Here is a 13,300-nt window from a genome sequence, read left to right on the forward strand (position 1 = left end):
TTTATAACGACGTGGCTACGCTAATGGACTATTCTATTTAAATTAATATGGATAACACGGATAAAAGGAAGATCGTTTACGGTGCAGGGGGTGGATCCCCCAGTACCGGCGCGGAGGGTGGTGGGTGTGTAGGCCCCCCCGCGTCGTTAACCGGCAACTACACAGTACGGGTGGCAGACCGCCAGGCCCCCGTACCAGTAAAGGTTACTGGCGAAGTCCCGGCGTTGAACCCGGGAGACTTGGTGACAAGTCGCGGTTTTGCGAGGAGACCGAAGTTGAGTAGGACCCCACCCAGCGGCTCCAAGAGTAATGTCTCGAGAGCGACAACTCGGAGACTTGAGTCGATTGATTTAATGGGAGACGAGGCGGAAAGTGAAAGCGAAACGAGTAAGAAGAGTGTGAGAGGGGGAAGGAGAGGGGGAACCCCTACCCCCTCGCAACAAAGGAGGACCAGCCTCACGCTAGAGGAGAAGGTGGACGCTGGATTAGCGGCCATGGAGAAGCTGTTGAGTGTGATTAACGACCACAACACGGTGTTCGATAACCTGATATTGAAGGGAGATAAGGAGGTGGATTTTATACTAAGAAGTACGTACGTATCTATGAAGGGCCACATACAGGAGGTAATGGACACGGTAGGGGACCTGAGAAAAGTACATACCGATCATACAGCTGCGAAGAAAAGCAAGGGTACCCACTTGAAGCCGGCGATGATGGAGGTTACAGACTCGTCTACGGATGGTGGACCTGCAAAAGAAAAGAAAATGAAGAGCATTAGTATACAGACAGACATCGATTTGAGGAGTGATTTCCCTCCTCTCCCGGCTGGAAAGCAGCAGAAGAGGAAGGAGACCACCCCCCCCCTATAAACAAGCAGGGAAAGAGGACAAGATTCCAGGGTAATTATGGACTGATGGAGACCCAGAATGTGGGAAATGATGGGAATGGAGAACAGACGACAGAACAGGAGAGGGAAGGAGCCTTTAAGGAGCCGGGTTGGTCGGAAGTCAGGAGGAGGAGAAGGCGGAGCAACTTGGAGGAGGAGGATGGGGTGGGGACCACTCCCAACAAGAGGGGAACCCCCAGACCAAACAAGGGAAGGGGTAGCGCGGAGAAGACTACCCTGAGGAGGAATTTTAAGCCGCAGGCATTAGCGGTCCGTTTCGGGAAGGAGATATCTTTTGCGGATGTCCTCAAAAGGGTTCCTTAACCCTTGTGCAGCGGGTAAGATCCCGGAGGGAGTCCGAAATGTGAAGCAGACCAGGGCAGGTAACCTGCTCATAGAGTTTGATCAAGGAGCGGACTTGGAGGGACTCAGAAGGAATTTGGATGGGAATTTGGGCCCGGAAGTCGAGGTCACTAGGCTCCAGAAAATGATGGACATAGAGATAAGAGGTATAGATCCATCGGTTGAGAAGGAAGAGGTGTATGAGGCGATAAAAAGCGAGCTGGGACATGAAGCCAGGGGGGTCAGGGTGAAGGTCTTCCGCACCGATCCCAGGCTAAGCAGAGTGGCCGTGATTGAGGGCCCTGCTGCCGATATGAGTCGACTCCTGAACGGAAGGAGAATTTTGATTGGCTGGACTGTTGTCACGGCACGCGAGATTCCACGGCTGCTGCGCTGTTATAAGTGCCACGCTATTGGCCATGTTGCGAGTGCCTGCAATGTAACGGGCGATAGAGATGGCTTCTGCAGAAAGTGCGGAGACAGAGGGCACCAGATGAGGGACTGCAAAAATGAGACAAGGTGTAGGCTTTGTGTGGCAGATGGTCTCCCACCGGACCAAGCGGGACACGTAGCGGCCTCGGTCCGGTGCCCGAGGTATAAAGAGGCGCTAAGGCAAAGCAGGCGAGGGTAATATGAGGATACTGCAGGTGAACCTAAACCACTGCAGATTGGCGCACGACCTGTTGTTGGTCGGAGCAGCGGAGCGAAGGGTGGACGTCGTAGCGGTTTCCGAACCCTACACCGTACCTGAGAGCTGGTTTAGCGACACTACGGGCAGAGCGGCGATATACATCACTGGTGAAGGGCTAGAAAAATGCAGACAGACGTCGATATTTGGCAGTGGTAACGGCTATGTGGCAATTAGCTACAACGACGTGGAAATCGTCAGTGTTTATGTGTCCCCTAATGCTAGCCGTCAGGAGGTGGAGAATGTGTTCTCGGGGCTGGAGCTATTGGTCAAACAATTGAGTGCGTCCCATCACAGGATTGTAGTAATGGGGGACTTCAATGCTAAGTCCCCGCTCTGGGGTGCGGCAGATTGGTGTGGGAGGGGCAGGGTTTTATACCAACTGGCGTCGAGCCTTGGGCTACGCCCCGTAATAGCCGAAGGGGGCGTGACCTGTGAGAGGGGAGGGGGGTCGGTAATTGATTTCCTTCTTGGTAGTGAACAGGCGCTGAGCACCCATGATGCATCGATGGTCCTTGATGAATTTACGGCTTCTGACCACAGGTATATCCTGCACGAGTTTAGGGGTGACGGTACGGGGCTGCCGCGAGATCAGGACCCCTTTAACCTGGGGAAGGGTAGGATAGTTGAGGATAGGCTCCTTGCCAGCCTTCTCAAGAGATACGGTGACGAAAATTTTGGGAAACTGGGAAGGACAGGTACCACAAATGAGGTGGATAAGTTCATCGAAGAGCTCGAGAAGGCCGTCAATAAGCACACTTATTACAGTAGGGCGGTTCAGAGTGACCGCAAACCGGCTTATTGGTGGACAGAGTCCATCGCTGAAATGAGAAGGCTGGTTAATAAAAGCCGGAGGAAATATACCCGGGCAAGGGCAAAGGGCAATGAACTGGACATAGCAACTAAACATGAGGATTACAAGAAGGCTAGAAAAGACATGGATAGGGAAGTAAAAAAGGCTAAGAAAGTAAACTGGAGGGAGTTACTAAACGAAGTCGATGGTGACATATGGGGGAGACCGTACAAGATAGTGATGAAACGGTTAAAGGGGAAGACGAACAAGCCTGACGTTATGAGCCCGGGTGAGGTGGAGACGGTAGTGAAGAATTTGTTCATGTTGAAACCCCCTGTAGCACGGCCACCTGAAAGAAGTATAGACATTAATGTAGTGAACGAAGAGGAGATCGGGGATACTTACCTATCAGAGGATGATAGCGCGCAGGGACCTGATGTAAATGGTGGTGCGGACATGGTGAGAGGAAGAGGGATGGGGGCAGGGAGTGCCCAAGGATACTTACCGACATACTTACCTGTAGTTGGGAGGACCTCAGTGGGGGCTAGTGGGCCGTCTGACCCCCCGGACCCACCGGAATTTCATCGGAATGTTGAGAGACCGGATGTGATTAGACCCGCGGAGATTTTCCTACTAGCGAGGAGGATGTCGGCTAAGAAGGCACCGGGCCCAGATAGAATATCGTCAGCGGTGGCCAAAAAGTTCGCCATGGGCGCGTCCAAATGGCTCGCCCACATATTTACTACGTGTTATAGGAGGGGTTATTGGCCCACCCCCTGGAAGACGGGGAGGTTGGTTTTACTCCCTAAGGCGAAGGCGCAGGGTATTGAGGAGAAGGCGTACCGCCCCCTCTCCATTATATCGTGCCTGGCGAAGCTGCTAGAGAAAGTGGTTAAGAGCAGGATCCTAACTGAGCTCGACAAAAATGACCTAGCAGATAACCAGTTTGGTTTTAGGAGAGGAAGGTCCACTCTAGATGCGATGAAGAAGCTGAGGAAACATTGGGAGACTGCCAGAAGAGTGGGACGTCATTGCCTGCTCATTCTGCTGGATGTGAAGAACGCATTTAACACGGTCAGGTGGGAGAGTGTTATAAGGTGCATGCGTGAGGTTTTTCCAGAGAATTGATTAGGTTTATTCGCAGCTACTTGGAGGATCGCTGGATCATGCTGGACACGAGAGACGAAACGCTATGGTTCCAGGTATTCGGAGGAGTACCACAAGGGTCGGTTATAGGACCTATCCTCTGGAATCTGGTTTATGACGGATTATTGCGTATTAGACTTCGGAGGGACGTGTACCTGATAGGATACGCGGACGATATAGGTATCGTCATTATCGACGATGATTTTGACAGGATGGTGGGCGTGGCCGAAAGAACGATAAGAGACATGAGCGGCTGGTATGAGTCAGAGGGACTTAAGCTCGCCCACCATAAGACGGAGGCGATCCTCCTGACGGGCCGCAAGGTGTGCGGAGGCCTCACATTCAGGTGTGGCGACTCCGACATAAGAACGAGCAGAACAGCACGCTATCTAGGTTTGATCCTGGAAATGAACCGTGGGTACCGCGTTCACATTGAAACAGCCTGTAACAAAGCGCTGAAATACACCAATATCCTGGCACAACTTATGCCAAACTTGAGAGGGGCTGGGAATATGGCGAGACGGCTCTACTATAAAGTAGTGGAGTCGGTAATTTTATACGCGGCACCATTGTGGGCCCCGGGTTTGGAACTGGGTGTTAACCGTAAATTACTTATTAGCACGCAACGGACGGCGTTATTAAGAGTCGCGCAAGCATATAGAACAACGTCCGCGGATGCCTTGTGTGTTATTACAGGACAGATCCCTATAGACCTCCTGGTAAGGGAGAGAGAGAGAGTGTATTATAGGAGTAAGGAATTGGGCCCTGCCAGGATAGAGGGGGTGAGGGATATCAAGAAGGAGGAGCGAGAGGCCACCCTAGAGGCCTGGCAAAGCCGGTGGGCGGAGTCTAGCAAGGGTAGGTGGTCCTTTGCGTTGATTCCCCGCCTTAAGGAATGGATAGGGTGGGGACCGAAGCTGTTGAGTTTTCATATGACGCAAGTTGTCACGGGCCACGGGTGCTTTGGCACATATTTACAAAAAATTGGTAAGCAAGACCGCTCAGAGTGCTGGTTCTGCCCGGGAGAGGTGGACGACCCAGATCATTTCCTGTTCCATTGCGTGAAGTGGAGGACAGAGAGGGCGGCCCTATGCGCAGATGTGGGCGTGGCACTGGACACTGGAAATTTCATCGACTCGTTGAAAGAACCCAGGAAAAGGGACAGGATTATCGGCTTTGTTATAGGCTTAATGAGAGAAAAAGAGGCCCACGAGAGGAATATGGAAAGGGAGGCACGTGAGAGGAGAAGGCCACGTTCGACCACATAGTGGCAGAATAGAGGATGTGCAATTATTTGTGCTACTAGGTGCCCTCTACACACCAGTAGAGTGATCGTCCTATTTATTTATATGTTTATTTATTTATTTAATTAGTGACGTACGCCCCTATTCTTTAATTATTGAATAGGGTAGGGTGACTATTTTAACTACTGACCATCGACTAGATTTTATATTTTAATGATTGACAAGCGGGTTACTCCAGTATGTGGTTTTAATTTTCGACGTTCCAGACTATTTTATCACCAACAAATGATTATAGGCGAAAACGGATTATAGACGGGAACACGCCTCGTGGTCGGTAGGCTGCGCCTCCTGCCCGTAGTGTTGCATAGCTCGAAAGTAGACAGCACTTAGTCGCCCATGTGTGGGTGGAGCCCCGTTTCTCCCGCCCGCCCCTGAAGTATTGCTGAAGACCGTTGGTCAGAGCGGTTCCGGGGGCGGAGTTTCGTATGGTTAGGGGCATAATGGAAGGGAAATCGAGGTGGGTTTTTTAGTGGGTAGACCATATGGGAGTCCCACAGTACCGGGCACATAACATCTTGCCCGGTCTGCATAAACGCATTTTTCCCACCTCGTTAAAAAAAAAAAAAAAAAAGGTTAGGGTTAGGGTTAGGGTTAGGGTTAGGGTTAGGGTTAGGGTTAGGTTAGGTTAGGGTTAGGTTAGGTTAGGGTTAGGTTGAGTGTGTGCGGTGCGGGAGGCCGTGGTGAGCGGACGTGTGCCGGGTCCGCTCCGGCTCTTGTGGCGGTAAAAGTGGGAAAAATGTGAGTGAACTTAATAAAAATTATCGCAGTGTGTTTAATTAGTGTTTAATTAGTGTTTATTGTTTACTGTACATATAAATTTCGAGTGTATGACTGGGTAATGCAACGATTTGAGACGATATGTCTTACATGAACGATAAGTGACAGGTGACAGGGACGAACGAGACATTCACACTTTTACACTACCGCACTCCTACCCTGGAGCGTACTGCACATAGACACGAGGACGAAGGATTAATTTTTTAACAGTTGTGACTATTTATAACGGTTGTGGAGTGTTAAATGCACGAGAACGAGGGGTTTTAACTACAAGGACATGCGTAGGCAATATGGCGGAACTACGTGGCGATGTCACACACTTACGGACACTTGTGGACACATTTGGACAATTCACGGCACTAGGAACACACAATAGGGAAGCACAGGTTATAACACACAACTAATTACACAAGGAACGGCACTGGTGAGTCTTTTTAACACTTACACTGCGAATTTGTAACATTAAACGTGGAAACGAACACGTGGAACACGGCAACGACGTAGAAGAAGACGGATACGGAAGTGACGTTAATCCACCTCGAAAGAATCAAGTACACGTGCGCCAGACACTCGCTTAGCCAATAGGAGTGCCTGCAGACGAGAACAGCGAAAAGGAAAGCAAAGTACCGAGACATTCCGGTGCCCGGGGACATAGGAAAAAAATTTTAAATAATTATATTGACTGTTTATTTAGGGTACAATTAAATAATAATTGGCAGAGGGAGCGCCGTGAGTCTTAGGATTCGTGTATATTTGTGACTTATGACTTTTTAGTGCTACTAAGTAAATTTTAAATAGATTTTAGACATGGGCACCCCTCTTGAATTTTACTAGATACTTCGGTGTACCTGCAAAGGCGAATTTTGACGTCATCGACGCGGTAATGAATGCGCGCTGACTAGTGGTACTGCGGGTCAAAGTTAATATGTCCACTACAGTAGGGACCGAATAAATGGCGCCAAAAATTTTTTATTGCAGATTCGTAATTATATATTTTCGGGGTCCTGGGTGACCCAGAGGGTCATTTTGACCCATGGGGCCCTCAGGACCCCATGACGTCATTGTGACGTCGTGCGCGAAGGAGAGTGCGCGTAGAAACTTCGAAAGCCGGCTCCTGGAGCATTTTTGACTTTTCGTGGGGTCCGGGAACCCCAGTGGGGCGGTAGAGAACCCGTTGTTCGTGGGGTTGAGGTATGCCAGGGGCAGGGGCCCTGAGGCACCCAGTAGGGAGGATTCCCATCCTGCAGGGGCTGGGGTCCTGTGGAACCCTGCGTGTATGGTTGTCATCTTGCAGGGGCTGGGGTCTTTGATTACCCATGGGGTCCTCAGTACCCCGAAGTGACGTAAAACGGTTTTGGGACGGTAGTGATAGATTGGAGCGTACAAACAAATGTTAGTAGGAAAATATAAGAGGTACGCGCAAGTTTAGAACAATTTGTAATACTGCTATTTACGACGTTTCTGGGGGTTTTCCATCATTTTCATGCTCGGGCCTTTAATTGAGGCATGTCAGTGACCCTTACTGTTATGGTTTCCCCCCGTGGTGCTGCGGGGTTTTCGGCGACGACCTGGCTTATTTATACTGGAACTGAGAAGGATATACTGAACAGGGGTTTTGGACTGTTTTTGACTTATGACGACTCTGGCTACGTCTAAGGCTAATTCTACAAATAAAACATAATGGATAACGACAGTACAAGGATCAAGAATTACGGTGCAGGGGGATTCGGACCCCCTAGTACCGGCGTGGAGGGCAGTGTGTGCGCAGGCGCCCCCACGTCGTTAACAAGCAACTGCGCAGTACGGGAGGTGGACCGCCAGGCCCCCGTACTAGCAACAGCGTCTGGCGAGGTTAAAAATCCCAAGATAGCGGTACAGGCTGTACCCAGCGCCTTTTTTAAGAAGCCACGTGTAAGTAGAACCCCCCCTGGTGCGACCAGGTGCAGGGTTCGAAGTGAGAACTCTGGAAGGACCGACTCCGTGGACTTAACCGGAGACGAAGCGGAGGGCGAGGATAGCGACGTCAGCACGAGGTCGACAATGAGTGGAACAGCTGGTATAGCTCCGAAAATGCACAAAATGGGTTCTCCCTCACTAGAGGAGAAAGTAGATGCGAGTTTGAAAGCCATCGAGAAGATACTGAAGGCGCTGAGTGACCACAATATGGTCTTTGATAATCTAATATTAAAGAGGAAAGAGGGAGAAATTGACCCTATACTTAAAGGGACTTACAAGTCCATGAAGGGTTGTCTTGACCAGGTCATCGAAGCGGTGGATGGCCTTAGAGAGGCGCACAAAGACCATACGGTAAAGAGAAAGGAAAAGGGTACCTACCAGGGTCCGAAGTTGTGGTCGATGTCCGGGGATGATCACGGCAGCAGCAAGGAACCTGAAAAAAAGAAGAGAACAGTTAGTATACAAACTCAAACGGATTGCGAAATGAGGAGTGATTTCCCACCTCTCCTAGTGAACCACCAGAAGAGGAAGGAGATTACTCCCCCCACAGGAGGGGATGGTAAAAGGACAAGGTTCTTCGGTGGGAGAGAGGACGGGGAGCCTAGAGAAACCGTGCAAGGGAGAGAGACAGCGAGACAGAGAGAAGAGAAGGCTGTTGGCGATAGTGGGGATGAATGGAAGGAAATAAGAAGCAGGAGGAGAAGAAAGCTCTCTGTAAGTGGGGGTATGGATAAGGATGATACTCCTATTAGAAGGGGTGCACAGAGGACAGGACCGGAAAGGGGAAGGGTAGGGGCACCCACACCAAAGAGAAATGTGAAACCGCAAGCCATTGCAGTCCGATTCGGAAAGGAGAAATCCTTCGCTGAAATATTGAAAAAGGTGAAGGGAGCCGCAGGTAAGGTTCCAGAGGGAATACGGAACGTGAAGCAGACTAGGGCGGGCAACATACTGCTGGAGTTTGCCCCGGGGGCGGATCTTGAGGGCCTGAGGCGGGATCTAGACGGTAAGTTAGGCTCCGAAGTAGAGGTAGCTAGTCTACAAAAGAAGATGGACGTGGAGATCGAAGGTATCGACCCCACGGTGGAAAAGGAGGAAGTGATTGAGGTGTTAAAGAAAGAGTTGGGCCACGAGGCTAAAGGAATTAGAGTGAAGGTGTTTCGTGTGGACCCTAGATTGAGTAAGATTGCAGTGATTGAGGGTCCGGCTGTGGACATGAGCCGCCTAATCAATAGAAGAATATTGATAGGTTGGACTGCAGTTACGCCTAGGGAGGTCCCGCGTCTTTTGCGTTGCTATAAATGCCACGCGATTGGACACATGGCAAGCGCCTGCAAACTGACGGGCGACGAAGAGGGACTCTGCAGAAAATGTGGAGAAAAGGGGCACCAAATGAAGGAGTGTGACAGAGACCCAAGGTGTAGGCTCTGTGTGGCCGATGGGCTCCCGATTGAGCAAGTTGGTCATGTAGCGGCCTCGGTACGATGTCCCAAATACAAAGAGGCGCTAAGACTTAGCAGGGGAGCGTAAGATGAAAATCCTGCAGGCGAATATAAATCATTGCCGTTTAGCACACGACATGCTGTTAGTTAGTGCTACAGAGAAGATTGCAGATCTGGTAGTGGTGGCTGAGCCGTACACCATACCGGACAACTGGTTTAGTGACACCACGGGTAGAGCGGCAATATTTATCACCAATACAGGCTTGGCCAAGTGCAAGCAGACCACAATTGTTGGTTGTGGAATTGGCTACGTTGGTATTAGCTTTAATGGACTGGGGATTATAAGCGTTTATACCACCCCGAATGCAAATCCCCAGGAGGTTGAAGTACAGTTCTCGGCGTTGGAAGCCCTGGTGAGGGATTTACAGTCATCGCACTCTAAAATACTGATGTTAGGGGATTTTAATGCTAAATCCCCGCTGTGGGGCGCAGATAGGTGGTGTGGGAGGGGAAAGGTCCTGTTCCAATTGGCCACGAGCCTTGGTCTCCACCCAACGATTGCGGTGGGAGGTGCTACATGCGAGAGAGGGGGTGGGTCCGTCGTGGACATCATGCTGGGGAATGACCTGGCACTCAGCCCTCACATATCGTCAGAAGTAAGTGACGAATTTACAGGATCTGACCATAGGTATGTATGGCACTCGTTTAGGGAGAGTGACTCGGTGTACGCGGTAGATCACGACCTTTTTGACCTTGGAAAGGGCAAAATCGACGAGGAAAGGCTCCTTGCGGCGTTAATTAAAAAATATGGCGACGAAAGCCTCGAGAGAAGGGGAAGGACCGGCACCACACACGAAGTGGACAAATTTATTGAAGACTTGGAGAGGCTGGTTAATCGTTACACTACCTATAGAAGGGCGACATTGAGGGCCCATAAGCCAGCTTACTGGTGGAATGACGCCGTAGCTGTGAAGAGAAAAGAGGTTAATAAAGCCAGGAGGAAGTATACCCGGGCAAGGGCTAAGAACGTGACAGCGGATACTGAGGCCGCTTATGCAATATATAAAGCAGCTAAGAAGGCCCTGAATAGGGAGGTTAATAAGGCGAAGAAAACCAACTGGAGGGAACTGTTAAGCGAGATTGATAAGGACATATGGGGGCGGCCCTACAAGACAGTTATGAAGAAGTTAAAGGGCAAGACGACTAAGCCTGACGTGATGTGTCCTGAGGAAGTAGAAGCGGTTGTGGAAAAGCTGTTCATATTGAAACCACCCGACGGGCAATTACCTGTAAATAAAGGGTTAGAGATCAATTCAGTAGAGACTGCTGGGGTTGGATACTTACATGACTCATCGTACTTACCTGCGGGTGAGAGTGGGCGGAGGCTACCTGAAATTGGAGAAGAAGGGGAAGAAGTAGGTGGAGATAGGGAAGGAGGAGTTGCTGAGGAGGTATCTACACATTCATACGCACATACATACATACATACACTTGCACACGTACACACACATCCACAGTCGCACTCACCGGTATACTTACCTGCGCCAAGTTCCGAAACTGGATCGGGAATCGAGCGAGATAGGAGAGGGCAGAACTTCTCCGAGGGCCCACAAACAACGAGCGAGGTGGACAAGGTTACCCCGGGTGAAGTGTATTTACTGGCAAAGAGGTTATCCGCTAAAAAGGCCCCGGGTCCGGATAAAATTTCATCAGCGGTGAAGAAGAAAATCGCCATGGGAGCCTCCAGGTGGCTGGCGCACATATTCACCACCTGCTTCAGGAGGGGCTATTGGCCTGTTAGATATAATGTTCGCGAGGCGTGTTCGATCACGGTTCTGGGATAAGTGCCATGCCGTTCCTCATGGTCCTCCTACCAGAAGATGCAAAATCTTCCCCACTCTGTGGCCAGATCCTTCTAGAACACCCTTATCTTTTTACACGTGCCATGCAGCACCATGACTTCGGGTCATCGGCCACACGCGCGTTCCTTCGAGGATCGGCGATCGAACTCTCTATCGCCGTTCCATAAACAAAACATCCGCGACTCTTAGAATTCGTCGCACCTCAAGTATCAACTACCGCCGGCCTAAGTCCGATGACAGACATATGGCTCGGGGTATCGATAGTCTAAAGAATCCTAAGAAATCCTTGAAACTCAGGTCAAAGCCCAAAATGCATTGACCCTGACACGTGTCAACCCTTGAACACGTGCTGACGCTAACACGGCCAAACTGACCTGCTTCGCGCTCTCGAGAAGCATCCTTACCCATCACTTAACTCAAGATATCCCTGGAGTCGTATTTCATCCAACAACCTTCAATTCCAGTAGCAAGGCCCTTCGTTTTCACAGCACGAAAGGAAGAACAATTCCCAATTTAGATAATTCTCCCAAACATGTCATATTGTAACGATACTCGCAAGTACGCCACACCAACGGACAACACTTATCAGTGTCACCGCATATTCACAGGCACACAGCCATATCAGACGTGCACACAGCACCAAACGTCATAGCGTTCCACAGCAACGATACTTACAAGTATCTTGCTTAACAAATTCGAACTGCAACATTTTTTTTTTTTTTTTTTTCGAGACCGTAACGTCTCCTCTTTAGCCTGAATTGTGTACCTTTCAAACGCCGTCCTTCAAATACTTCACCAAGTCCGTGACCGTATGTCACCCAAAGTGTAGTTTTACTTCGAACCCCTAGCGTTACTCTATTCCGCACACAATCCACTGTTTCATCGAGATTATAACGTTCTCTATTCCGCGCAATTCTTGTACCGTTCAAACGTTGTCTTTCGAAGGATAACATATCAAGTCTGTGGTTTTATTGTCACCCATGATAGAGGTCTCCTTCGAATCCACAACGTTGCTCTATTCTGTACACGATATTGTCGTCTTTCATACGTTATTCTCAAACATATTCATACTGTAACATGACGGACAGGTTGATAACCGTTCAACTGCATAGCAGCAATAAATCAGAGACAAATTATATGTACGTTACTTTTAATTGCCTGTAAAACAGTAATACAAAAATAATACGACCAATAGAACGCCGCACATTATATAATCCGCTAACACGGCTCATCTCCACTGTCGCTCTCGTCATTTAAACCTTCATTCGTATCGGTATCACCTGACCACTCGCCTTTCCATAATCTCAGACGGTCCTTGGGCACCGTTTGCGGTCTTCCGGTTTTTCCAACTATCTCGTATCGGTCATTAGCTAAAATTTTGGATACTACAAATGGCCCTACATACTTAAGTTCCAATTTCGCACGTCTTAAATCGGCTGGTTTTACAAAAACCGTATCACCCTCTTTATAAACTACGTTTACTCTGCGCTTCTTATCGAATCTACTACATATTCTGTTTTTGAGCATTTTCGGTCAACCTTTCTGATGCTAATTCTCTATCTTTAATAACGTCAATTGGATCATTCGTATCCGGCAATTCAGTTTCGGCAGGATCGGCGGTAGCCGTGCTTCGCTCTACGCCAAACAATAAACGATACGGAGAGAACCCTGTTGTTTTCTGAACGGTTGTATTCAAAGAAATCATTAATTTAGCTAATTTGTTCGGCCATTCTGAAATTTTATTTATTTCCGCGGTAAGCAAGTTTATTACCGTCGAAACATACCGTTCGGCCTGCCCGTTAGCACGAGGTGCTCCTGTAGCAATAAAGTGCAAGTCAATTCCATGTTTCTTAATAAATTGAACCAATGGTTTGAATGTAAAGTTAGTTGCTCGATCCATTACAACGACTCTAGGTGTACCAAATAACGTTAAGCGTTCTTTAAATACTTGTAGCATTTCTGGACCGGATAATGATTTTAATGGAACGAGTTGCACATATGTATTTTGTAAAAGCATCTACGATGACTAGAATATGTTGGTATCCGTCTTTCGACCGTTCAAATGGTCCTACACAATCACAGTGTATCATATAAAAGGGTATTG

General features: G+C 49.1%; 2 protein-coding genes across 2 annotated transcripts; both read left to right on the forward strand.

Moving 5' to 3' along the window:
• The first annotated feature begins 913 nt into the window (after positions 1 to 913).
• On the forward strand, positions 914 to 5,123 carry LOC117611466 (uncharacterized). The gene is made up of 4 exons (XM_034339416.2): positions 914 to 1,103; positions 1,222 to 1,822; positions 1,896 to 3,788; positions 3,854 to 5,123. The coding sequence occupies exons 1-4, from the start codon at positions 914 to 916 to the stop codon at positions 5,121 to 5,123; spliced, it is 3,954 nt and encodes a 1,317-aa protein (XP_034195307.2).
• Positions 5,124 to 9,423: 4,300 nt separating this feature from the next.
• Positions 9,424 to 11,886, forward strand: LOC117611467 (uncharacterized). Its single transcript, XM_076693079.1, has 2 exons — positions 9,424 to 10,702; positions 11,756 to 11,886. Exons 1-2 carry the CDS (start codon positions 9,424 to 9,426, stop codon positions 11,884 to 11,886), a joined length of 1,410 nt encoding a protein of 469 aa, XP_076549194.1.
• Positions 11,887 to 13,300: the final 1,414 nt, after the last annotated feature.

This window comes from Osmia lignaria, unplaced genomic scaffold, assembly GCF_051020975.1.
Source record: "Osmia lignaria lignaria isolate PbOS001 unplaced genomic scaffold, iyOsmLign1 scaffold0016, whole genome shotgun sequence".
In the NCBI taxonomy this organism is placed as follows: Eukaryota; Metazoa; Arthropoda; class Insecta; order Hymenoptera; family Megachilidae; genus Osmia; species Osmia lignaria.

Bases quoted from the DNA above. Each gene is read 5' to 3' on its own strand.
- LOC117611467 (XM_076693079.1), top strand. From the start codon at position 9,424: ATGAAAATCCTGCAGGCGAATATAAATCATTGCCGTTTAGCACACGAC. The intron at 10,703-11,755 runs GTGAGAGTGGGC...GATACTCGCAAG, and splicing joins CTCATCGTACTTACCTGCGG to TACGCCACACCAACGGACAA.
- LOC117611466 (XM_034339416.2), top strand. From the start codon at position 914: ATGGAGACCCAGAATGTGGGAAATGATGGGAATGGAGAACAGACGACA. The intron at 1,104-1,221 runs GTAGCGCGGAGA...ACCCTTGTGCAG, and splicing joins CAGACCAAACAAGGGAAGGG to CGGGTAAGATCCCGGAGGGA. The intron at 1,823-1,895 runs GTATAAAGAGGC...AAACCACTGCAG, and splicing joins GCCTCGGTCCGGTGCCCGAG to ATTGGCGCACGACCTGTTGT.